Raw genomic sequence first — 25,446 nt, 5'->3', positions numbered from 1 at the left:
TCCTGACACAACCATTATTTTATTTATTGTATTAAGAAATTCTATTAATTTTACCTAATTTATGAAATTATTTACCCAAACACAATTTAGAAAGTTAATTTATGTACAGTTGATTTATGTATGCACATGGTGGTTAGTCGCATAGAAGAAAATCCATCCTAATAGACTAGTACCTTGTAAAGTCACTGTTTTCATATTATTTAAATACAGAATGCTATTATGCAAGAGCGAGGTTTCAAAACGTTTTTCGCTTACATGTAATTCCTGAATTTGCTAAACCAAAATGGAACATGTCCCACTAACATTAAAATCACAATGTTACTATGTTTATACATAACTACTCTGATAAAGAATTATATCTTTACAGTATGAAAGTTATTCAAGAGAATCAGCATTATTTTATATTAGGATAAATAATTATACAATTGTTTTATGGATAATCTCAATGAAAGTACTAAATTACATTACATACAACTGAGTTATTGGTAACTTTACTTATAAAACCACTGAGATACACCCAGGATGTTCCCAATAATTATTGGGAACACCTTGGGTACACAATTAAAAACTATTTATAATCAACTAAGATTTATACAATGGAAAATTGAAAATTTAACTTAATTAAACTTTCCTTTTATATTGTTATTTTCCATATATTAACTCCCCTTGTCCTTCTTAGTTTTTCTTTTTTTAATTTTGTTGCTTTTAATGCATTTCTCTTTTTATAATGATGGAATTAGAATTAAGTGTTATGTAATTTTTTGTTTGCTGTTTGTTAAAAATATGTTGAAAGAAGAAAAAATGTTGTAAGTAGTATTATTGTAAAATAGTATTATTAGTATTTGGTAAGTAACTATATTGTAGAAATTTCTTATTAGAAGATTCATTATTTGCAAGTATAAAACTGTTTAAACTTTCCAAATTCACTGCAGCAGTTAATTCATCTTTATCGACAGTTTTAATTGTAAAGCTGATGGAGTAACACTATCAAAATAGAGGCTTTACTTACTTACTTCAATTATTAGCTAGTATGTATCTTGTAATGCATTTTTGATTTCTTTTTCAGACAGTTACATGTAACTTAATATTAATTTGTGAATAAAGTAATATAGGCAATTTAAAACTAATAACCTTGTCAAACAACTGAAAGCTTGTCACATACAATACATCATGAAAACAAGCAAATTTAATTTCATAACTAAACAGATGTATGCTAGTGAATATTTAGGGATAAATAGATTGGTGGCTAGTTCAGTATTTCTTTGATTACTTTAAATACTGTTAGCAAATGTGGGCTAGTAGATTTACAGTTACAAGCCCAGTGGCTATAAAGGCAACACATTTTTTTCCAGTTTGTAGACAGGTGTTCTATGATTACTGGAAATCCAAGAATCTGTTTGGCTCTCGCAGAGTTTCGATCCACTGACAGAACACGATCTCATGTGCACCTTGCTTTTGAAAGGGAAGATTATTCTTGATTTTTGGCTTAAAAATAAACAAAATTAGGTTTTGGACTGAAATCCCTTGGAGAGTCTACTAAAGCAATAATTATTAGACTTGATCTCATTTTCTATTAGCGATAGTCAACTTAATGGCTGTCTTTTGTTGATTATCAGCTCATAGAAAAATTTGGGCAAATGACTTTTCTTTTTTATTCTTGAATAATATTATTGTTAATATTAATTATCACTACTATCTCAGCCAGCCCAGCAAAAATCCTTTTCAAATTCTATGTGTTCATAAACATTATCAACTGCCTTCAATAAAGCAATTAATCATGTTCTTCGAGGTGTTCATGTTCCTTTAAACTGAGTGTGAAGTTGGTCTGTCGTCTGGTTCAGTCATCTGATAAAGAACTTTATCAAGCCACTTTAAAGGACCACGAAGGTGAATTTCAATCCAGCATGGCGTACTGGTGACATCTTGACGATGATACTCTGCTCCCCAGCCTTTGACGAAACTCAAACGAATTGAGCACATCTTTACCAACTCATACACAGCCTTAAAATCATAGTTGACTGACTGTGAAAGCAACTGTGCAAATTCCTGGTTGTTGAAAATCCTCAATGTGCAGCCTGAGGGAATCTTGCACACTGTTGTGGGATGAAAGCCATGACTGTGGTTACAATTCCTACTCTGCACAAAAATAGCAGAGTCGCTGAGGCATTCAGCGTAAACTTCTCCACCAACATAATACAGATGCACGCCTTTTCCAATGTGACGTCTTGTGTTCTCAATGGTTGAGTTACGATTGACATTGGATAGCAGCCCCAAGCAGAATCTTTCTGAGTTTGCGGTGTTGGGGTCGGTGAATCCATCCACAATAATACTGGTGGAGTTGGCTTGAAACTGCTCACCCACTCTGTTATTTAGCTCGTAGTAGGAGATAGAGCACCATGAAGAAGGTTCATGATAGCTCACTGGAGTAACATGAGATAAATCTAAAGAAAAAAATCTACTTGTCAAGTTGCAGTAAATCGCGTTTGGGCCAAGCTTTTTAGTGTGTGGCACTCATACACCTATCAGATAGTAAAACTGATTGTTTCAATTTCTAAGGAATAAGGGCCTACCCCAGTGGTACCCATGTTTCAAATCCTAAAAGGTAAAGTGGGTAAAGTCTACATACGAGCCTAGTGGCCCATCAGGCCTGAGCTTATTCAGGTTTCCATAGCATGAAGTAACTACCCCGGCCCTATGAAACTTCGACTGTAGGTGTATTTCTATTCCGCCCTGGATGGGATGATAGTTCACTGCAGGGTCCCCCCCCCCCCAACATTAAATTTGTGAGAACCCATTTATACACCTGGGTGGAGAGAGGCACTTTAAGAGTTAAGTGTCTTGCCCGCAAGAACACAACTCAGTGCCCCAGCCAGAGCTTCAACCCAGGGGTCCAGTGCACTAACCATAAGACCACCGCGCTTTTGTGAATTGTACAAAATTATTTTACAGTCAGCTTAACATGCTATAATCACTGCAAAATCATCACCCAAAGGTTACTGACACTAAGTTTACTTTACTCACTAAAAAAATGAAGTTTGGACTTACATGGAAGATTCACCATTGTTGGCGGAGAGCCCACAGAATCAACATCCATAGCAGAAGGGTCCACAGAGCAAGGAGACCCAGCATCCTCAGAAATATAACTTTTGGGTGACTCTAAAAATAGGAAAAAATACTGCCATGTCAACATTACACACAACTTATTAACCAAGCACAAGGGCCGTACTAAGAGAATATCGATCCAAACCAGAGTTAACAATGAGCCTTCTGGCCCCTTGGAGCCTGCGAATTACCTAACAAGAAGTTGACAATGATGTTACTCTACCTGGCACATAGATAGAAGGACTGTTCTCCAGCTGTTGTGGTTGTTGTTTGAATGGAAAACATGCATTATATGGCATTGGAGGTTCTTCAGCACTTCGGAATGGAGAAGGCAAGGGCGGTGGAAGTTTGGGATATTCACTCTGTCGTGGAACCAACACTGGCGGTAAAACTAAGAAGGGAAAAACATAAAAATATGGCACTATTTACTCAGGTAAAAAAAAGACAAGTAATTTAATATATGGAAAAAATTGTTAAACATACAATCTGTTTGACTACATCATAGAGTGTCTTTGTCGATAAAATTTTACAGCAGCCACCCACCTAAAACAAACATACATGCAACCAACTAGACAAAAATTATTCACAAAATAGTCAATGTGAAAAAGGTGACTGTCATAATTCTTGACAGCGTTATCGAAATATCTAAGGTCATGCAGTATTGGAACCGACCATCTCAACTGCAATGGGTTTTGGTTGTTGGGTTTGAAGTGTCCCAATAGAACACTTTTCCAACTTTTTGAGGTTAAAACCATTCATAACCGTCCACCTTTGACATGTGTTTTATTGGGTTCAACCATTTTTGGTTGGTTGGACTGCTTGAGTTGTTTCATGTTCTACTGGGAAAAACATTTTCAGTTGATAACCTGATTGTTGAATGTTGGTCAACCATTTCAGCTAAAAAAGGTTGAAAAAGTGTTAGTTTGATGCTGGTTAAAAAGTTAATCAACCAAACCAGCCGAAAACATTTTTCCCCATAGAACACAAAAAAAGGCCAACCAACTGATCCAAATAGATCACAACCTAAATGTATTCTCATACGCACTACGTGTATGTCCCAAGGGATTATAAATTTTGTACAGCCAATTTTGGTTGCTGAAACTCAGAAACCTGGCTGGGTTGTATGTTTTCAATTTCCTTTCAAGCATACCACTATAATCTGTATCATGCTACTCAACAGTCATGAGTTTGTTTTCGTCAGCATGTGTCTTGAAGACAAAAAGCAAATGAATCGGCCTTCAGTGCTTAATAAGACCCAGCACCCGCCAGAGCTCCAGCAAATACTGAGGCCCTGCCAGGGTGAATTCTGACAAGCGACATGACCCAAAACGTAGTGACAGCACATAAAATAAAATCGCAACAAAAGACAACCCCCTTCTCAGAAAAAATCACACAACGACATCAAGGTACTGAGAAACAACGGACAAAGAACAGCCGTTTGGTATATTTTTGCATTAATTTGAAGACCAAGAATGGACAGGAATGAGGTTGAAGTAATTTATTGGTTGCTTTGCTATAACAACGTGAGATTCGAACGATCCCCCTTCCCCCTTCCTACTCAGTGGAAAAACTTAAATTTCGACAAAGACAAGCAATTTTCCTTTCAATTTCTGACAGCGATGTGAAGTGCGATAAAACAGCAACACGGAACTTTTTTTAAATTCAGACAAGCGACACAGGACCCCCCTGACAGGGCCTAAGTACTAGGCTATTGTGAATTGCTGGATAGAATTCCTGCAGCTCCCTATAAAGGGCAGGGGTATTTTGCAGAATGGTGGTCAGCGGGTTGCTTGCGGTTAGCTTTCACTCCAGTTTGCTTGGGGTAAGCTTTCACTTCGGTTTGCTTGCAGTTAGCTTTTATTTGTTGGTTTGGACATTATACTATCGCCCTTCCGTCACCATCATTTTGCATTCTGCATTCTGCAAAATACTCCTGCCGCCCTAGAAAGGGTACCTTATTGTTACTTATTTTCGCGGGAACTTAATTTCGCGAAAATGGAACGCGCATATTTCGCGGCACTTAATTTTTGCGATCAGGCCAAAAATACCTAATTAGCATAAAAAATACAATAGAAAACGTTTGAAATAAATTTTCGCGGGTCTTTTATTTCGCGATTTTTTGAAAATCGCGAAAATCGCAAAAATTAAGTCCCGCGAAAATAAGTAACAATAAGGTAGATACTTTCGGCTTGTTATATTGCTTTTCAACAGGTGCCACACACGGGCAGCCTCCTACTCCAAATCTTATTGTAAACCTTGTATTTTGAAACAAACATCCCTCCCTGAAGTGTCAACAACCAGAGGTCACTTCCCACCCAGGGACGAGAGGGTACACTCCGGGACTGACAAGGTAGAGAAAAGGAAATAAATATTTTGGGGTGTGTGAAATTTATGACTTTTGTATAAAAGGGGACAAATTTTGGTAACTAGGTAAAGGACAAACTGTATTTTTAGTGCGATTTTTAGGGGAAAGCACCAGATGAGATGACTGATAATGGAGTTTGCTTCGACAATAAACATCTTCATTGATTCAAACATACTGGCGAGACGATTTCCGAAGTACTTGAAGTGCTTTCGTTCTACTTCATTTATTCCCCCAGCTGGGTGATATAAAGTTAAAATTACCATGATCTTTCATGGATAATGGCGCTTATTCTAAATAACAAATTAAAACCGAGAATCTTGCTTTTACGGGGCTACACACCAACAATAACAAGTTAATAACAGTTAGCACAAAAGTGCGTTGTTGACATGTACAATTTGTAGGTTGTGTACATTTTAATTTCTTCTCCACTAACTACAATTTAACTTACCTGGGCTTTCGACTCGTTTGTAGTGGAAAGGATTTATACAAACTTCTTTCTCTTTTAGCCCAAAGGCATATTTGCAGCAATCTAACGCCTTTAACTCGTGTGGGCTTTGAAGATCCGGCCATCGCCAAACGCGGCAGTAGATTACATGCGGCAAACCTTTTCTGTGACGGATTTGAATACGTCCGTCTGTTCCGCGAGGGAGTGTCACACATTGTGACGGCTGACCCGGGTTAGAAAGAGCTTTTTCCAGCTCTTCCAAAGCACCTTTCGTCTTCTTAAGCTTCTTGGATAAATAGCTAATCGCAATTTCAGCCCATTTCTCTTCTTCGTCGCCTTGTTTCCAGCCGAGGAGTCTCTTCACAGCAGGGTGAGTAAACGAAAACAGTGAAGACATGTTGGCCATCTTTGCAACTACCTTGACGAGTTTTTGAGAACACTATCGTCTTCCCAAGCGCTTTCTTGCCTGCTTTGTACAGCCATACACTTGGGTCTTGCTTATTAGACGTTCAGAAACGAAGAAACGACCATTTATGTAAACAACTGCAGCGTCACTCTTTGTCTCTCCTGCACAGCTCAGACAACTCAGACAGCTGACGTCAAAGTAATTAGTGGAAATGGATATGGTGGGGGTGGGGGGAGGGGTGGAAGCGAAAAAATATGTTGTGTAAAACGCACCATAAATTATCGGAAATAAGCCACCTCACCCAGAAAATCTCAGACGAAAAATAACCCATTATAAGACCCTATTTGTGGGGTTTCTTTTATATTTTACGCAATGAAGAAGACTGGTTTGCCCAGCCAAAATATATACCTAGTGCACAAAATATAAAGTCATTCTGCGTTGTATACACCTCTCCTTTAAATTTATTATTTTGTAAAACCCATTAGATCACTATTGATCTAACGTATACCAGTAGGAGTTGCTTCAGAGCGACTGTAGGACTTGTCTTGGGTTTCCACATCATGTTTATGGAGTTTACTTTTAAATTTTACCCTTACTATGTGATCAGGTTATTGTATGCACCACCAAAAAACATAAAAAAAAGAATTTGGTCACAGCCTGTCCAAACTCTGTAAATAAAAAATGTTTTACACAAATCGTAATACATGTATGTATGTCATTAAACGCCTTCGGGGTGGTATCATCTGCACCAGAGATTTCAAGTGCTTTATATGCTTGCTTTTCGTCACTAATTATATTTTCGCGCAGGACGGTAGCGTGCAAAGTTCTTAGCTGAATCTTACTCCCTATTTTTGGGATACTGATAAAAAACTCCAGAATATACTTTTAAAATACTTTTGCTTCTATTGTTTGGCCGGACTACAACGTACATAAGGAAATAAAACGCGAAAAGAAACATGGTCCGTTGGTTTTTCGCTAACTTCGCTAATTAATTTTCCTGAGGCAAACTTCCAAAAATGTCGTAGAATTCCAATTAATGAGTACCCCCTTGATCTCTGACGCAAAAAGCTCTCAAAAAAATTAAGAGGACATATGTACAAATTTCAAACAAAAATGAAAATTCTTGGCAAGAGCCCTGTAATGGATTTCGCTCATTCTCTTACCATGGGTAGGCCTTAATATAAAATAAATCACAGTATACTTTGTTTGGCTAAATATCGATTTGTTTTCGAGAAAATCGATAATTCTAAAATCCAGCAAAATTGACGCTTTCGGAGCTCAAAATTTATGCCGAGTTTGTTAGCTTCGCGTCGAAAAATAAAGCACTCTGGAAGAAAAGTACCTATTTAATATCGAAGAATAACATCAAATTAGTACGTCGAAAGCAATTTCTGCTCTTAAAGTCCTTTTATTTACAAAATATAATTAAGTTTATTCGACACACTTTTGATTTAATTCAAAATAGGTCAAACTTATCGCTTTATTTAAGTATGAGCGAAGCGAAATAAATGGCCGAAAATTTGGTATTAGACAGATAAATGATTGTTCTTTTCGATACTAAAAGGATTTCCTAGGGAAATGATTTAGTGCGATGCAATCAGATCTCAAAGTTGCTTAAAATTCGTTAATTTAACCGACCGTGACATTGTTGATCTTATCAACATTATGTAAACATTCCACGCAAAGGTTAATTTTCCCCATGTGAACTTCAACTGAGTAAAATAAAAACATAGACTTGCTTACCGTGGTGTTCGCTGATACATTGTAAATCCTGTTTTCCTCATTTACGACAAAACCTAAGCCCTCGGCGAAGCTGTTATCCAATTTTCTTGACGCGCCATTTGTAACTGATTTCCACGTCTTGAAGTGACAGTTCTTTTCCATGCATTCTTGAAAACAGTCCTGAGTCTTAACTGATCAGTGTAAACAGGAATACGAAGTACTTTGCTTTAAATCAACTTAAAGCTTAGCAGCAGTGGTAGATAAATCGATACGGCCGGCGAATCTTCGTTTCGAAAACCGCCATTTGAGATTTGTCGGCCCTTTGTCCTGCGGTATGCAGATAATTAATTCACACTTGAGTAACTTCCGGCACATGAAATCGACAACCACCGTGACCAGATAGCACCCTCCTTTTCGAAATATTGGTCGAGGCACTATTTTTATCAGTTTAACATAAGCTCTCAATGAAAAACTTTTGGGCTGAACTTGTAATTAAGTTTCACTTCAGTAAGCCACCGTTCGAGAGAGTTGTTAAATGGTTGCATGAAAGCGCTTTTAACTTCCGGGTCGAAAGTTCTTCTGTTGCGTTGCTTCGCTTTGCTGCATATTTTTTATCCAGTTCTTACCCTTGTTCAAATTCTTGATTAGGCTAAGGCAAAACAGTTGTAGAGTCAACTCTCCCTTATTGAAGATCTCTATAAGACGGACACCTGGTGTTAATCCTCTCCTTGCCGTTTTTTCAGTCATTTTTATACTCTAACCAGCTAGGCTACGTTTACACGGGACCGGACCGGAGCCGTTCCGAACTGGACCGGACCGGATCGGCCTCTGTTTACACGGAAGCGTTTGGCACCGATCGATGTGTTTACACAGGACGGTTCTGGAACCGGTCCGGAACGGTTCCATAACTTGACCTGCAAAATAGCAGGTCCAGTTTTGGTTCCGTCCCGCACCGGTTCCAGAACGGCCCCGTGTAAACAGAAGGCCTATCCTATCCGTGTAATTAGAAGGCATATCCTATCCGAAAATCGGACCGAAACGTTCCGGACAGTAGCAGTGGTTGATAAATCGATTCGGCCGGCAAATCTTCTTTTCGAAAACTGAGATTTGTCGGCCCTTTGTCAAGCGGTGTGCAGATAAGGTTCTTTTGTTGCGTTGCTTCGCTTTATAGTTTTTTTTTGTTCTTACCTTTGTCCAAGTTCTTGATTAGGTCAAGGCAAAACAGGTGAAAGCAAAATCTAAGATGTTATCGTTGGATCCGTCTTCCGTGAATGTTAAAAAATATGACCATGTATATATTCTGTTGGGGTCCGGCGTAAACAAGGGAAGGTGCCCCCCGCCAGAGCTTGCGGGGAGGGACAAGCGCCTCGCCGTCAGGGAACCCAAATGTATTAAAAATATCATAGTCATTATATAAATATTTTGTTTTTAAACCTGTTTTCCGGTGTGTTTTTGAGTTGATTTGGAAGCTATTAGGGGAAAACGGTTTAAGTTTCAAATATTATCCGCAGTCTATTCCTTCATAAATAAGACGGTTATAATTATAATACGACTCAAGTTTCCAAACAACAAGAGATTTTTACCTTTATAGTATAAAGTAATAACTTTATAATCACCTTAATTCTCAATTCAATAGGCGAACTTTATTAGGAAGGAGTTGTCGAAGCTGGGGTATTCCCCAAAAACGGCTCTGTGCCGTCCAATGAGGTCGTGGTTTTGGGTTCCCGATCTAGGACGGGATTTTCAATATCAGACGATATCTAGAACGAGATATGGTATTTTGAACACACAAAAGTTCCAAAATATCAGCAGCCAAAACGGGGTGACTTGTTTCTAGAACGCGGTATCTTTTGAATGCAAGTTCTTTCTAACTGAATACCAGAGGCCCTTCCAATTACGCTGGTAAAAAGGGAATGTTATGCTTCTAACAATGCTTGTTTTTTGTCCGATATAATGCTCAACTGTAATTATGCTCATTTTTTTTTAATAAAGCTACTTTGGTATAAATGCTTTGTTGTACTTTGCAGAAATAAATACAAAATATGGCATCACGTCAGAAGTCCATAACAAACTTCTGATTACGTGTACTTTTCTTCACCTAGCTTAATCTAATGAAGTGAAAAGCACCCTTTCCTTAATTTTTACACCAATATACACCTTGGTGTAAACAGTCATAAATGTTCAGCGTTTTATTATAAATTGTTTATCGTGACTGGTATTACAACTGCATATACATGATATATGGTCCCTTTTTTCCCCACCCCTTCCCCACCTTTCCTTCCCGCTTTTATTTCGCCCAATCCTCCACAGGAGAAAGAAGGAGAGTTTGTTATAGGCTAGACTACACAGCGGAATATATATTTTTAACTGACATTCACGGGAGACGGATCCAACGACGCCATCTAAGGTTTTGTGTACAGCCAACTCTCTCTGAAACGGGTACCTTCGGGACCGGTTCCAACTCAGTTCGTCTAAAAGAGATATCCGTCTTATAGGGATTTTAACGTCGTTTCAAATTTTCCACTGAAGAAGGGACAAGAATTTGAACAAGGGTAAGAACTGGATAAAAAATATGAAACAAAGCGAAGCAACGCAACAGAAGAACTTTCCACCCGGATTTCATGCAACCATTTAACAACTCTATCGAACGGTGGCTAACTGAAGTGAAACTTTATTACAAGTTCAGCCCAAAAGTTTTTCATTGAGAGCTTATGTTAAAATGATAAAAATAGTGCCTCGACCAATATTTCGAAAAGGAGGGTGCTATCTGGTCACGGTGGTTGTCGATTTCATGTGCCGGAAGTTACTCAAGTGTGAATTAATTATCTGCATACCGCAGGACAAAGGGCCGACAAATCTCAAATGGCGGTTTTCGAAACGAAGATTCGCCGGCCGTATCGATTTATCTACCACTGCTGCTAAGCTTTAAGTTGATTTAAAGCAAAGTACTTCGTATTCCTGTTTACACTGATCAGTTAAGACTCAGGACTGTTTTCAAGAATGCATGGAAAAGAACTGTCACTTCAAGACGTGGAAATCAGTTACAAATGGCGCGTCAAGAAAATTGGATAACAGCTTCGCCGAGGGCTTAGGTTTTGTCGTAAATGAGGAAAACAGGATTTACAATGTATCAGCGAACACCACGGTAAGCAAGTCTATGTTTTTATTTTACTCAGTTGAAGTTCACATGGGGAAAATTAACCTTTGCGTGGAATGTTTACATAATGTTGATAAGATCAACAATGTCACGGTCGGTTAAATTAACGAATTTTAAGCAACTTTGAGATCTGATTGCATCGCACTAAATCATTTCCCTAGGAAATCCTTTTAGTATCGAAAAGAACAATCATTTATCTGTCTAATACCAAATTTTCGGCCATTTATTTCGCTTCGCTCATACTTAAATAAAGCGATAAGTTTGACCTATTTTGAATTAAATCAAAAGTGTGTCGAATAAACTTAATTATATTTTGTAAATAAAAGGACTTTAAGAGCAGAAATTGCTTTCGACGTACTAATTTGATGTTATTCTTCGATATTAAATAGGTACTTTTCTTCCAGAGTGCTTTATTTTTCGACGCGAAGCTAACAAACTCGGCATAAATTTTGAGCTCCGAAAGCGTCAATTTTGCTGGATTTTAGAATTATCGATTTTCTCGAAAACAAATCGATATTTAGCCAAACAAAGTATACTGTGATTTATTTCATATTTAGACCTACCCATGGTAAGAGTATGAGCGAAATCCATTTAAGGACTCTTACCGACATATGTTTGACCGTAGGAAACCTGTGCTCTTAATACTTGTCCTCTCCACACCAATATAAACCCATTTGCTTCAATTTTCTTCAAAATATTAGCTCCATTTCAAGGGTTCTGAATGGAGGAGGGGAGGTGTGGGTACATTTCTCATCTCTAGCCAAAATAATTGTGCCAAGAAACCAGTTCCCATCCCAAATAATACCCCGCAAAGTCTAACCTGAGATCATGTCCTCTCTCCCTACTTTCCAAAAAACGACGCCTGTTCGCAGGTTACTCAAATCCAAGATCTCTCCCTTGCCAATATCCCACTCCCATTGCGAAAATCGCAAAACATCCCAGGACACCATTCGTCCTGCGAAAGCGGACGGATTTCCGGCTTTTACTTCACGGAAATAGATTAATAGTCTTTTTACCATCCATGAAGCTATATGCGCTAGTAAGTGGTCAAAATGAGAACAATGACACATCTTTTGTCTTTTAAAGCAAACAACTTTAATTTATTGTCTAAACTTTTTGTAAAAAATATCATCAAAAGTTCACGGCAGCGCTTGTGCAGTGTGTCTTGTTATTTTCATTTTAAATGTTTTTAAAAACTTGTGTCAGTTGTGTCGATCTTGATTTTATACCCATAGTTTCGTGAACGCCGGTGAACCCCCACCGGTGGGATGTAATCAAAAAGAAAGTTGCGCTGCCAATGCAGGAACGTTTTACAAGATCAGACCGAAACAAAACCTCAATGACATGATGGTCGCAGTATTGGGAGCTAGCGAAACCACGCCGGCGACACTGACGACAACATGTGACAACATCGACTGAAAAAATGAATTTATATTTTACTTGAGAATCTCGTAACTATCCTTATTGATTTAGTGCTAAATTACAGTGTTATTAGCACGGTATTAAATTCAATCTAGACTTCGTAGATTTTGGTCATTTCACGTTGTTGTTTTTGCAGTGGACGACTAGAAATGTTCCAAGATGGACAACGCACGAAAAGAGCTATTGTACTGCTTTGGAGACGCCGGCCCGGGGGGGGGGGGGGGCTACTCAAAAACGTTTTGTACGGGGAGGCTCCGCCCCGAGGTCTAGCCCCTTACCCTTTTATATACCATTTTGACAGAAAAGGCACCCCTTTCGTATACCTTTTACTGAAAAAGGTACCCCTTTCATATACCTAAAAGACATGGCATAGGCCTAAAACAGGAAGTCTGGATGCCATTTTTAGGTAGCGTTTCATAAATTTAAATGATACAGCCATAACGTGCGTCTCTTTGAAATATTTTAATTGAAGGCCCTTTTAAATACCTAAATGACCGATATCCCTACCCTTTCATATACCTACACTTGTGAAATCCCGACCCTTTTATATACCTGAAGCATGAAAAAGGTACCCTTTGTAATTTTTTATTTAATTTATATTTTACTTTTTAACATTGTCAAGCGCCCTTGAACGTATGGAAAGGGCGCTATACAAATGATTATTATTATTATTATTATTATTACCCTTTTCGGGGCGGAGCCTCCCCGTATAGTAAAATACTGCAATATCACAGCGACAAACCGATGAGTGGTGCCGGATCTATTGAAGACCTGGATCAGTAACTAAGTTAAAACGGAAAAAATAGACGGCAAACTGATCCTGACGGGTAAAGCGGTCAAAAATAAACAAAGTGGATAAAAAGAAAAAAATCAAAGGCCCTTTGGGCAGCCTCCGTGTCACGTTCAAATGATCCCGGGGGGGGACTCCCATATGAAAGGGAGGGGGATGCTCGTCGACTCCCTTAAGGGTGTAAATTTCGGATTCTTGGTCTCACTTAGGGTGTTCTGGGCAAAACCAGAACATGAAGGACATGAAGGACTCGTTTACGGGTTCCACACGAAGAAATATACTAATTTAAATTCTATTTTTAATATTTTGGTACCTTTTAGGGGCCACAAAAAGCTTCAGCCACGCCCAGATTGGTCTCTATTAGGGGTCATGTTTAAAATTCCGACGAGCATCCCTGTCCCTTTCATATGGGAGTCCCCTCCCCCGGGCAAATGATGGAGGAACTGGAAGCGATCATCTTAAATATTTTTTTTAAGAAATTTGCCAGAGTTGCGCTATATCAGATACAGTAAAAACCCGCGTGTAAGAACCTAGGGATTTAAGAACCTTCTGGCAGAAATTTGCTTTTTTAATACTCCAAATATAAGAACCTGTTTAGCCAAACAAATTCCAACAGGTTCTTATATGTGGGGTTTAACTATTTAATTTATATATTTTTTTACCAAAAACCAAAAAGGTGATGTTATATACAGTACTGTATCATTGATCAATTAATGTCGTTGGACTTTTGGCAACATGGGTACATTAGTAAATATTTATAATGAAGAACAGACCATTTCTGATAATCAACAACAATGTCTACTCTGTAGAAATTAAGAACCTAATTAAGAACCTACTTAGCCTAAACTGTCAGTAAGTACCCCATAATACAAGAACCTGTTTTGCCAAACTCTGAAAAAAGTAGGTTCTTACACGCGGGTTTTTACTGTATACGTACGATATTGAATATGTAAGTATATGTATTGTTGCTTTCTTCTGCACAGGGTTTTTTGTTTCTCTGCAACAGACAAAAATTGCGTTATCTTATTGCGTGACGTCTGATACACGATATATATACGATAAAAAAGGTTAAACTGTCTCGTATTATTTAAATCGACCCTTTGTATTAATTTAAAGAAAGTACAAATTTCTGTTTACAAGATCTAATACATCTCATCAAATATGATCTGTCTTTTTCGTTTATACTTTGAATTAGTCCTTTCTAACGGCCCGGGAGTATTTTTACTTTGTGTTCTGCGGGGTGCTTTGTGTTCTATTTACCTGCTAGAAGATGGTTTTCCATGTTTTATAAGAAAATACCATGAACGCTGGGCCGTTTGGCGAGGATATTAAGCTGCGTGCGGGTTTAGAATAAAGAATTAGCTAGAATTAAAAATGAGCAAAGAACTTACAAGACTCGCTGCCGCTTACGGCAGTTACAAATGCACGCAGCATCGGTAAAGCCGGTAAAGTGAAAATGTACTGTTTTCTTTCCTTATTGACTTCTTCGTAATATAAAATGAACAAAGATACCATTTCGTTCATATTTCCAAATCATAGTCCTTTCTCCGACTAAGAAAACATTCTGAAAGGCTGACAAAGCCGACAAACCTGGTTGAAATATTGAAACTATTTACGCAATGGCATTTAATTTGGTCAGATTACCGTCTTTCAAATTCGCTGCTAATTTCGATTTAAGAGAACAAAAGTGAAATGCTATGTCTTCAGTTTGTGGCTAAAAGATATTTTCTTACCTCAAAGCGTTTCTAGGGGACCTAGAGCCGGGCTTCTTTTGCTTAACAATATCCAAAAATTTTGCGCGGTTCACGGCAAAATAGTGGCGTAGCAAAACATTTTAACGATTTTTTCTTCATCTGTCGCCTTTTTAGGCATTCTCTAACTTCCATTTAGGCAGGTAAAACATTTCTGGAGAAATCTTGCAGAAATAAAGATGATTTAACCAACAAAACAAGAGGCTAGAGGCGAGAACGTCCCACTGCGACATTTGTATTGTGGTGGTTAGATTTTTCAGATGTTATGGTTACTTATGGTTTATTTCTAACACTCACTCCTTTTGACAGCTCGGGAATGTGTTTATCTGCATCCCGGGGGGACTCGCGTATGAAAGGGGCGGGAATGCTCGTCGTCTCGCTTAGGGGTGTAAATGTCAGATTTTTGGTCTTATTTAGGGTGTTTCGGGCAAAACGCCAATATTTGTAGTCATAATGGTCTCGCTTAGGGCTGCACGCAAAGAAATATATACAGATGTAAATTCTATCCTCAGTTTTTTGTTATCTTTTTAAAATTTCCGACGAGCATCCCCGTCCCTTTCATATAGCAGTCCCTCCCGGGGAACTGCATTCCTAAATCCTTACAAAAGAGCCGACAAACTTCACCCACCGCATATCCTCCGTGTCACGTAACTGATTACGTGACACGGAGGCAACTAGAATATATAGAAAAAACTTTGCCCAAAGTTTTTTCTACATATTCTAGTTTTTTTCTTTTTATCCACTTTGTTTATTTTTGACCGCTTTAGCCGTCAGGATCAGTTTGCCGTCTATATACTCCCCGTATAGGCCATTATAGGGAGGTACCCCCCCCGGGGACGCCGGTCGTTGCCGTCGCCGTCGTGGTTTCGTCAGGTCCCTAATCAAAGCGAATTTAGGATGCAAGAGAGGACACGAAGAAATGCAGAACACAGAACAAAGATTTCAATCTTGGGAGTACCTCATCTTTATTTTGCTTTCACGTTCAAACCGTTGCAGCTGACGAGGTCAAAACTGTCAGGTTACAAGATATATTTTTTCATAACTATTTAGTATATCAAGACTTACTTTCTTGCCTCGATTTAGTTTTACTTGCCCAAACTAGTGAGATAAGGGTAAACCATAGAGTTATAAATTGTAAGTAACGTCTTAAGAGACAGGTTTATGCTTTTGCTAAAATTCCAATAATTTTAGATATTTTTGTAGAGACACTGTTTTATTTTGTGGTATTTCCAAGTAAGTTTTATTGGTCTAAAATTGTACAAACCTAAAACTTGGTGTATATTAATTGTTCAGTTGGTGTTTCGTCGACTTTAACTGTTCCAAGTTGATGAGGTATTTTCTTTTGCTTTGTTTTGAATATCATGTAATGGGTTTTGGCTAACTTAGATAGATAGTTCACTTTACTTTACATGGATAGAAACACTTAGCTCAGAAGCTAGTTTACAGGTTCTCCATGAAAATACATTAAATACTTGAAAAAATTCTAAAAATCAACTATTTGCAAGAATCTATTACAATAATATTCAGACAGAACAACAAATGAGCTTCTCTGGACCACTCATCTGATTAAAGATGGTGGCAAACGAGGACACAATGTTGCGGACACAAATGTTTCCCTGTTTGCCTGCGCGCGCAACACTTGTTGCGGACACAAAATGTGTGTCCGAGACACAAAGAATGTTTCTGATTTCTTTCAAAAACATTTTGTGTCCGTAACAAATGTTTCCCCGTTTGCTCGCCCAAGAAAACATCATAAGCAACAATTTGTACCCATTTTTTCTCGTTCACCCATCTGATGAAGAACTTTGTCAAGCCACTGTAAAGGACCACGTAGGCGGATTTCAATCCAAAATGGCGTACTGGTAACATCTTGCCGATGATACTAGTTCAGTATCATACTATAAACACTTTAAATACTGTGACAAATGTGAGCTAGTAGGTTTTCAGTTACAAGCCTTGTGGCTATAAAGGCAACATATTTTTTTTCCTGTTTGTAGACAGGTGTTCTATGACTACTGGAAATCCAAGAATCTAATTGGCTCTCTTTCTATCCACTGACAGAACACGATCTCATGCACCTTGCCCTTGAATTGGAAAATTATTCTTGTTTTTTGCCTTAAAAATACACAAAATTAGGTTTTGGACTGCAATCCCTTGGAGGGTTGACTAAAGCAATTAGACTCGATCTCATTTTCTATTAGCGATAGTCAACTCGGCTGTCTTTTGTTGACTATTAGCTCATAGAAAAACTGGGGCAAATGACTTACTTTTTTCATTCTTGAATAATATTATTGTTAATTTATCAATACCGGTATTATCTCGCCAGCCCAGCAATTATCCTTTTCAAATTCCATATGTTCATAAACATCAAATGCCTTGAACTGAATTTAGCAATTATGCATGTTCTTCATGGTGTTTATGTGTGTGTTCCTTTATGCTAAGTGGGGAGTTGGTCTGTTCTCTCGTTCACCCATCTGATAAAGAACTTCATCAAGCCACTTCAAAGGACCACGTAGGCGGATTTCAATCCAACATGGCGTACTGGTAACATCTTGCCGTTGATACTCTGCTCCCCAGCCTTTGACAAAACTCATACGAATACAGCACATCTTCAACAACTCGAAAACTGCCAAAAAACCATAATTGACCGATTGTGAAAGCAACTGTGCAAATTCCTGGATGCTGAAAATCCTCAATGTGCAGCCTGAGGGAATCTTGCACACTGTTGTGGGATGAAAGCCATGACTGTGATTACAAAACCTACTCTGCACAAAAATGGCAGAGTCGCTGAGGCATTCAGCGTAAACCTCTCTACCGACATAATACAGATGCACACCTTTTCCAATGTGCCTTCTTGTGCTCTCGATGATTGAGTTACGGTTGACGTTAGATAACAGACCCAAGCAGAATCTTTCTGAGTTTGCAGTGTTGGGGTCGGTCAATCCATCCACAATTATACTGGTGCAGTTGGCTTGAAAGTGCTCGCCGACTCTGTTAATTAGCTCATAGTAGGAGATGTAGCACCATGAAGAAGATTCATGATAGCTCACTGGAGTAACATGGGATAAATCTACTGAATCTACAGAAAAAATAATTATAGTTACTAATTAGAGCAGATCAAGTTTTACTTGTCAAGTTGTAGTAAATTTCCTATGGACCAAGCTTTTTAGTGTGTGGAACTTAAGTACACCTATCAGATGATAATACTGATTGTTTTAATTTCTGAGGGGTGGGGGCATACCCTAGTGATGCGCTTGTTCAAATCCAAAAAGGAATCGTACAATATTACTTTAAAGTCAGTATCATGCCATAATCAACGCAAGATCACCAAAAGGTCATAACGTTTTGTTGTTGTCGTTGTTCATTGCCTTAACTGACAGTGAAACACATATTCGAAGGCTAACACAGATGTGAAATAAGTTTACTGACCACTTTATATCACCAAAATAAAGTGGTATCGAACGACTTACCTGGCAGATTCACCATTGTTGGCGGAGAGCCCACAGAACCAACATCCATAGCAGTAGAGTCCACAGAGCAAGCAGATCTAGCATTCTCAGAAATATAGCTTTTGGGTGACTCTAAATAAAGAACAAAATTGACTGCCATGTTAACTAAACATATTGTTATTGTGTAACTCTAGAAAATATCCAAACCAACCCCATGGAATGTTACTGGAAATTCCAAAAAGGAGGGGAGGTGGGGAATTCAAAAGCCAAAGTTATCAAAGGAAAGGATGAACCTAAATTGAAATTTCTTGCCAGGTGGGAAGACGGGAGGGGGGGGGGGGGGAGTCGGTTAGAAACAGAAACAATTTTAAGAGATTTATAGATCTTTTCTGGAACAGCACACTGCAACGTGAAGTTGTGGTTGAAGACACAGAAGATTGTAACAGATTTTACCTTTGTCACGGAGAAGTTGACTGATTGATCTTACTCTACCTGGAACATAGATAGAAGGACTGTTATCCAGATGTTGTGGTTGTTGTTTGAATGGAAATGCATTATATGGCATTGGAGGTCCTCCAGCACTTTGGAATAGAGAAGGCAAGGGCGGTGGAAGTTTGGGATATTCATGTGGAACCAACACTGGCGACAAAACTAAAGAGAGAAGAACACAGAATAACACTAAACCATTTAATTAAGACGGGTTTGAATTGTTTGGGGTGAAGACTCCCGACATAACACTTTTCCAACTATTTTAGGTTTAAACCAACTATGGCACATTTTTGGATGCCACTTTTGGCCTAGTGGTTTTCGTAGAGCTCTATACCTCTACCCTTTTGCTGTGGTAGGCATATCACAGACTCTCTTATAACCATTTCCCCTGCTCATATCAGTACACTCTTATAATGATGTCTGTTGTCATGTCGATGATAACCACCAATTCCCGATTAATCTTTTTTGGTCGCTTGATTACCTTGCAAACCAATAAAAGTAACCTTTAAATGTTTGGTTTTTGTTTTACTGTTTCTTATTGTTTTAACTTAAGTACGCTTCTGCAGGTCTACGTATTAATTACAAACCGAACGCTTCTACGCTCTTCGTTTTTATTCCAAACTGTATGTTTTCATTCTAACTGACTCTACGCTTCTATGACTCTATGACGCTTCGTTTTCGATTCGATCCAACTTGCACGCTGCTACAAAAGTACTGACTTCGTCAGTATATATACTGGTCTTAGTTTTTATGCCAAACTGTACACTTCTACCGCGCTACGTTTTTATTGTAAACTGTGCTTTTACAGGTCTACGTTTTCATTCTAAACTCTACGTTTTTACAACTCTACGCTTCTTTGGGTCTACATTTTCATTTTAAATGCTACGCTTCTGCAGCTCTACGTTTTCATTGAAACATCAAATAAAAAGCTAATAATCATTAAACGCAAACCAACGTACTATCACTTGATTGGCGCAGTTGCATTCTACAGTATTCTTTGAGTCTCTCAGTTGTTTGCTTTTAGCGTGATTTGGCTAATGCTTTAATGTTAACTGTTTGAAGAAAAAAAACCAATAAGTGTTTTTTTTTTGTAAGAAAACCAAGTCATTTAGCAGTAGCGTAAAGTTTACTTAAATAGTAACAACAAAGGTAGAGGAGTGAAGTTTCACAACTTTTATAGTAAGAGCTGCAGTTGCGTAAAATGAAAATTTGAAAGCAATTGTAAGATACGGTTAATAATGAAAAACTAAAAGTATGATACGTAAAAACTGGCGTAGATTTAATGATGAAAATGTTACAGCTACCGTAGGCTACGAAACACGGAGTTAATCGTAATGAGATAAAAACCTGTAAAACTGGATCGAGAGCTCTAGAGGTGTACAGCGTCATAATTGAAGATTGAAAACATACACAACAACAAGGTTTGAGAACGGACAAAATTAATTTTAATTTGTATCAAATAAGGTGAATAGAATAAAAACGTAGAGTCGTAGAAGCGTACAGTTGAGAATGAAGACGAACGTAGACCCGTAGAAGCCTTAGAATGAAATCGTTGACCCGAAGAAGCGTAGACTTTGGAATGAAAGAAGCCGCTTCGGCGTACCGTTTACAATATAAACGCAAAGCCGTACATTGAAGCGTACAATTTAGAATAAAAACGTAGAGTCGTAGAAGCGTAGCGTTTAGAACGAAAACGTAGAACCATAGGAGCCAAGTTTTTAGAATGAAAACGTAGAGCCGTAGAAGCGTACAGTTTAAAATTATAACATAGAGTCGACGTAGCGTTTTTAATTAAAACGTAGATTTGAAAAAGCGTAGCGTTTAGAATGAAAACGTAGAGCCGTAGAACCGTACAGTTTAAAATAAAAACATAGAGTTGACGTAGCGTTTAAAATAAAAACGTAGATTTGAAGAAGCGTAGTGTTTAGAATGAAAACGTAGAGCCGTAGAAGCGTACAGTTTAGAATAAAAACGTAGAGCCGTAGAAGCGTAGTGTTTAGAATGAAAACGTAGAGCCGTAGAAGCGTACAGTTTAGAATAAAAACGTAGAGCCGTAGAAGCGTACAGTTTAGAATAAAAACGTATAGCCGTAGAAGCGTACAGTTTAGAATAAAAACGTAGCCGTAGAAGCGTACAGTTTAGAATAAAAACGTAGGACCGTAGAAGCGTACAGTTTAGAATAAAAACGTAGAGCCGTAGAAGCGTACAGTTTAGAATAAAAACGTAGAGCCGTAGAAGCGTACAGTTTAGAATAAAAACGTAGGACCGTAGAAGCGTACAGTTTAGAATAAAAACGTAGAGCCGTAGAAGCGTACAGTTTAGAATAAAAACGTAGGGCCGTAGAAGCGTACAGTTTAAAATGAAATGCTATCATGCTGCTCAATATAAGTTTCCTTTCGTCAGTATGTGTCTTAAAGGCAAGAAAAATAGCTAATGAATTGGTTTCAGTGGTTAATACCACTGAAATAGACCCAGCACTCGCCAGACCTCTAGCGAATTGCTGACTAAAATTCCTGCAGGGTAGATGCTTTCGTATTTCCACACAAGGACAATGGCCTACTCCAAATCTTATTAATTTTCGAATACAAACATCCCTCCCTGACGTGTCAACAACCAGAGGTCGCCTCCCACCCAGGGACGAGAGGGTACACTCCAGGTCTGACAAGGTAGAGGAAAGGAAATTTTGGGGTTGCAAATTAACGGTTTATGTATAAAGGAAGACAAAGTTTCGATATTAAAGATAAATAAGTATTTTTAGCAGGATTTTTAGGGGCAAGCACCAGTAGATGGATTTTATTGACGTTAAACATTCTCATTGACTGGCTAGACTATTTCCGAAGTACTTGAAGTACTTTAATTCGTTCTACTTCATTTATTCCCCCCAGCTGGGTGAAATTGAGTTAAAATACCACCTTTCTTGGATGATGGTGCATATTTTAGATTAAAAAATTAAAATCGAGCACACTTTTTTCTGCTACTGCATGCTACACATCAACAATAACAAACTTAAATAAAAGTTAGCACAAAAGTGCGTTATTACAATGTAGGTAGGTTGTTTCTTCTCCACTAAGCACAACTCAGCTTACCTGGGCTTTCAACTCGTCTGTAGTGGTATGGATTTATACAAACTTCTTTCTGTTTTAGCCCAAAGGCATACTCGCAGCAATCCAATGCCTTTAACTCTTGTGGGATTTGAAGATCAGGCCATCGCCAAACGCGGCAGTAGATTACATGCGGAATACGTCGCAAATCTTTCATGTGACGGGGGTGACAGGTTTTACATACACGTTCGCAGGGGAGTGTCACACATCGTGACGGCTGATCCGGGTTTGAAAGCGCTTTTTCCAGCTCCTTCAAAGCACACTTCTTCTTCTTAACCTTCTTGGTTAAATAGGAAATCGCAAATTCAGCCCGTGTATCGTCTACTTCGCCTTGTTTCCAGCCGAGCAGTCTCTTAACAGCAGGGTGAGTAAACGAAAACAGTGAAGACATGGCCATGTTTTGCAACGACTACCGTGTCGAGTTTTTGAGAACACTATCGTCTTCCGAAGCGCTTTCCTGCCTGTTTCGTACAGCTATACTTGGGTCTTGCTTATTTGACGTTCAGAAACGAAGAAACGACCATTTATGTAAACAACTGCAGCATCACTCTTTGTCCCTCCTGTACAGCTCAGACAACTCAGACAGCTGACGTCAAAGCGATTAGTGGAAATGGATCGGGTGGCGGGGGTCACCCTTCTGGCGTAAAATTCCGAATAAGCTCCCCACACACATACCGACCTCCCCCCCCCCAACTCAGACGCAAAAATAAGCCCTCCCGAAGAGACAAAATAAATTGTTTGCAAACACGATATGTACAACAAAACATAGGTGGAATTTCGAGAAAAATGTTTGCGGAGGTGCACAAACTAAAAAAAGTTTGCAGAAGAACATTTCTCATACTCCCTGTCCCAGAAAATAATGTCCGTCCCTAATATTGGCCCATTATTTTTAATAGTTATAGCCACATGTTGTTGTTTTGTATTTTACGTTGTTAGGAAGGTTCAGAGCGACTGGAGGACTTGTTTTACTTCATATCGTTATGTTTAGAGTTTTCGCCAAATAGAAACCTAATTCAGGATTTTTTAAACCGAAAATAATTGCCCTCCCTCCTCAACCTTTACAAGCTCTCCCCGAAATATGTCCACCTGAAAGGGAAGTCGAGCAAAATATAAGCGCACGGCTTTACCTAATTTTCATCGTCTAACTGTATTGAATTGAATAACTACATAAATTGCAAAACCTCATTAAATATTGTCAATATTGTCTGCACCAGTAATCTCAAGTGCCTTTTTTAGCTTGCGTTTCGGCTGGACGGTAGTGTTCAAAGTTTTTAGCTGAATCTCACTCTTTTTTGGGGATAATAAAAGCGGACTCTTGAATAAACTTTTAAATAACTGTTGTCACTGCTGCTGTGACTGTATAAACTACCATAACGTACATAAAAACGCGGAGAGAAACATGGTCTGCTGGTTTTTGCTGATTCATTATGTTTTGGTCAATTTAATTTCCTGTGGCAAACTTCCAAAAATATCCTAAAATTCAATAATAAGCACCCAGGCGCGTAGGAGGGGGGGTTCGAGGGGTTCGAACGAACCCCCTTTGGAGGTCAATAATGGAGGACCGAAAACACAAACTGTTGATTTTCAGCTTTTAGCAAATAGTGGGGGAATGGAAAACAAACTTTGAGAGTTGCAGCTTTTAAATTACCCTGCACGAAAACGCTAAAAGTATCGGAAAAGTATTAAATTGTTAGGTGAATGGATCTTAGTGCCCTAGTATTATATGTAGTCAAAATAATCCCATTGCTGAAAAAGTATTTCCTTAACAGGCGTCCGGGATTTGATAAATGGAGTATCAATAAACAAAATGCAGGGATTACAATTTCGGGGGACCCAGGTGATACGTGCATTCATAGTTAGTACTAACTATGGTGTATTTAGTGCTGATGACGATTTGACGCCGCTTTTAGTACCTTGAAGGTGGAGCCGGGGTGGGGGCTTAACCTTTGCAGCACACATCAAGCTTTTGTAAAACGTTTAGTGTACTAAGCCGGTATGTATGTAAGAATGTATCAAGTTAACAAAACAACGGAAATATTGTTGTTATGACTAAAAATACCTGTTATTTTACACTCCATCGAGTTTGAAATATTGACGTACACAATGCTGAAAATAGCATTTCCGGGCCTCTAGATTCAAAATATTCTGGGGGGACATGCCCCCAGATCCCCCTAGAGGCTCGCGCCTTCGGCGCTCGTATTAAATAACCCCCCTAATAAATATTCCTGTCAATACGAACACCCTTACAAAAACTTCAGCTACGCGCCTGGCATCCCCCAAGATCTGTGACACAAAAAGCTCTTAAAAAATTAACACTTGTCCTCTCCACACCAATATAAGCCCATTTATTTTTAATTATTTATAGCCGCATTTTAAGGGTTCTGACGGGAGGTGGGGAAGTGTGGGTGCATTTCTCATTCCCCAGCCCAGAATTTTACCCAAAATCCCACTCTCATTGCTAAAATCGCAAAAATATCCCAGGACACCATTCGGCCTACGACGGATTTCCGGCTGTTGAAGCCGTAAATCCGTCTGCGTTCGCAAGCAAGCAAGCAAGTGGTCAAAATGATTTTTGTCTTTTAAAAGCAAGCAAGATGAAGTATGACTACTTTAGCCTTCAACAAAAATGAGTTTAGCTCGGGATATCATCAGTGTGCCATGATTTATGACAACAATTGGATGTTGGATGGTATCAGGAAGAAAGTTGCGCCCCCAGTGCCGGAACATTTTACGGAGAGTTAAAGGGGATCTAGGACAAAAAAGCAAAAAGCTCTGTCCGTAAGGTTTTAAACGAAGATGGTGTTTTAGTAACCGATCCAAAGAAAGTATTGTACAAAATTGAAAAGTTTTACTCGAACCTTTATAAAGCTGACTCTCTAGCTCCATCGAATGATTCGCTAACGTCTTTTTTAGAAAACCCAGTAATCCCTAAACTCACCGCCAATGATGCTCAAGTCTGTGAAGGGAAGTTAACAGTCGCCGAATTTTTTAAGAGCCTCCAATTATTAAAAAAAAAACAAATCGCCTGGCGATGATGGCTTAACGGTGGAATTTTATAAGGCTTTTTGGAATGTCGTTGGCAAAATAATGAATCTGATTCGATCTTAGCCTGAATTTCAGACATCCCTCTGTGCTCGCCTGCTTGCCAGAGGGATGTCTGAAATTCAGGCTAATTGGATCTTTGCTCGCCCTATTTTTAGTTCAATAAGAAAATTGGCGTGTCGCGCGCGCTTTATTTGGTTCCAGC

General features: G+C 38.6%; 2 protein-coding genes and 1 long non-coding RNA gene across 5 annotated transcripts; 1 reads left to right on the top strand and 2 right to left on the bottom strand.

Annotated features, from left to right (window-relative positions):
* LOC144653235 (mothers against decapentaplegic homolog 9-like) lies at positions 1–6,500 on the bottom strand. The gene is made up of 4 exons (XM_078513183.1): positions 5,916–6,500; positions 3,326–3,493; positions 3,046–3,156; positions 1–2,441 (listed from the first exon to the last, which is right to left on the bottom strand). Exons 1-4 carry the CDS (start codon positions 6,316–6,318, stop codon positions 1,804–1,806), a joined length of 1,320 nt encoding a protein of 439 aa, XP_078369309.1. The 5' UTR covers positions 6,319–6,500; the 3' UTR covers positions 1–1,803.
* On the top strand, positions 4,957–21,947 carry LOC144653248 (uncharacterized). Its single transcript, XR_013570712.1, has 3 exons — positions 4,957–5,052; positions 5,277–5,405; positions 21,718–21,947. It is a non-coding gene; the product is annotated as an uncharacterized LOC144653248 (long non-coding RNA).
* LOC144653233 (mothers against decapentaplegic homolog 9-like) lies at positions 16,118–22,822 on the bottom strand. 3 transcript variants are annotated; one of them, XR_013570707.1, is made up of 5 exons: positions 22,185–22,822; positions 19,063–19,260; positions 18,631–18,741; positions 16,767–18,239; positions 16,118–16,717 (listed from the first exon to the last, which is right to left on the bottom strand). XR_013570707.1 is itself a non-coding variant. In XM_078513180.1 (4 exons), exons 1-4 carry the CDS (start codon positions 22,594–22,596, stop codon positions 17,593–17,595), a joined length of 1,368 nt encoding a protein of 455 aa, XP_078369306.1. In that variant the 5' UTR covers positions 22,597–22,822; the 3' UTR covers positions 16,729–17,592. The 3 variants fall into 3 exon arrangements, 1 of the variants encoding a protein (XP_078369306.1); XR_013570708.1 differs by having other exon boundaries at positions 19,102–19,260; XM_078513180.1 differs by lacking the exon at positions 16,118–16,717 and having other exon boundaries at positions 16,729–18,239.
* Between the last annotated feature and the right edge of the window lie 2,624 nt (positions 22,823–25,446).

This window comes from Oculina patagonica, chromosome 5 (assembly GCF_052425735.1).
Source record: "Oculina patagonica isolate OP01 chromosome 5, crgOcupat, whole genome shotgun sequence".
NCBI lineage: Eukaryota > Metazoa > Cnidaria > Anthozoa > Scleractinia > Oculinidae > Oculina > Oculina patagonica.
Note: the sequence above shows the minus strand (reverse complement) of the source record. Positions and strands in the feature narration are given on the sequence as shown.

Excerpts from the sequence above, each read along its gene's own strand:
- LOC144653235 (XM_078513183.1), bottom strand. The coding sequence starts at position 6,318 with ATGGCCAACATGTCTTCACTGTTTTCGTTTACTCACCCTGCTGTGAAG. Across the intron at positions 3,494-5,915 it reads CAAACGAGTCGAAAGCCCAG|TTTTACCGCCAGTGTTGGTT; the intron begins GTAAGTTAAATT and ends TTCCCTTCTTAG. Across the intron at positions 3,157-3,325 it reads TCCTTCTATCTATGTGCCAG|AGTCACCCAAAAGTTATATT; the intron begins GTAGAGTAACAT and ends TCCTATTTTTAG.
- LOC144653233 (XM_078513180.1), bottom strand. The coding sequence starts at position 22,596 with ATGGCCATGTCTTCACTGTTTTCGTTTACTCACCCTGCTGTTAAGAGA. Across the intron at positions 19,261-22,184 it reads CAGACGAGTTGAAAGCCCAG|TTTTGTCGCCAGTGTTGGTT; the intron begins GTAAGCTGAGTT and ends TTCTCTCTTTAG. Across the intron at positions 18,240-18,630 it reads AACAATGGTGAATCTGCCAG|ATTCAGTAGATTTATCCCAT; the intron begins GTAAGTCGTTCG and ends TTTTTTCTGTAG.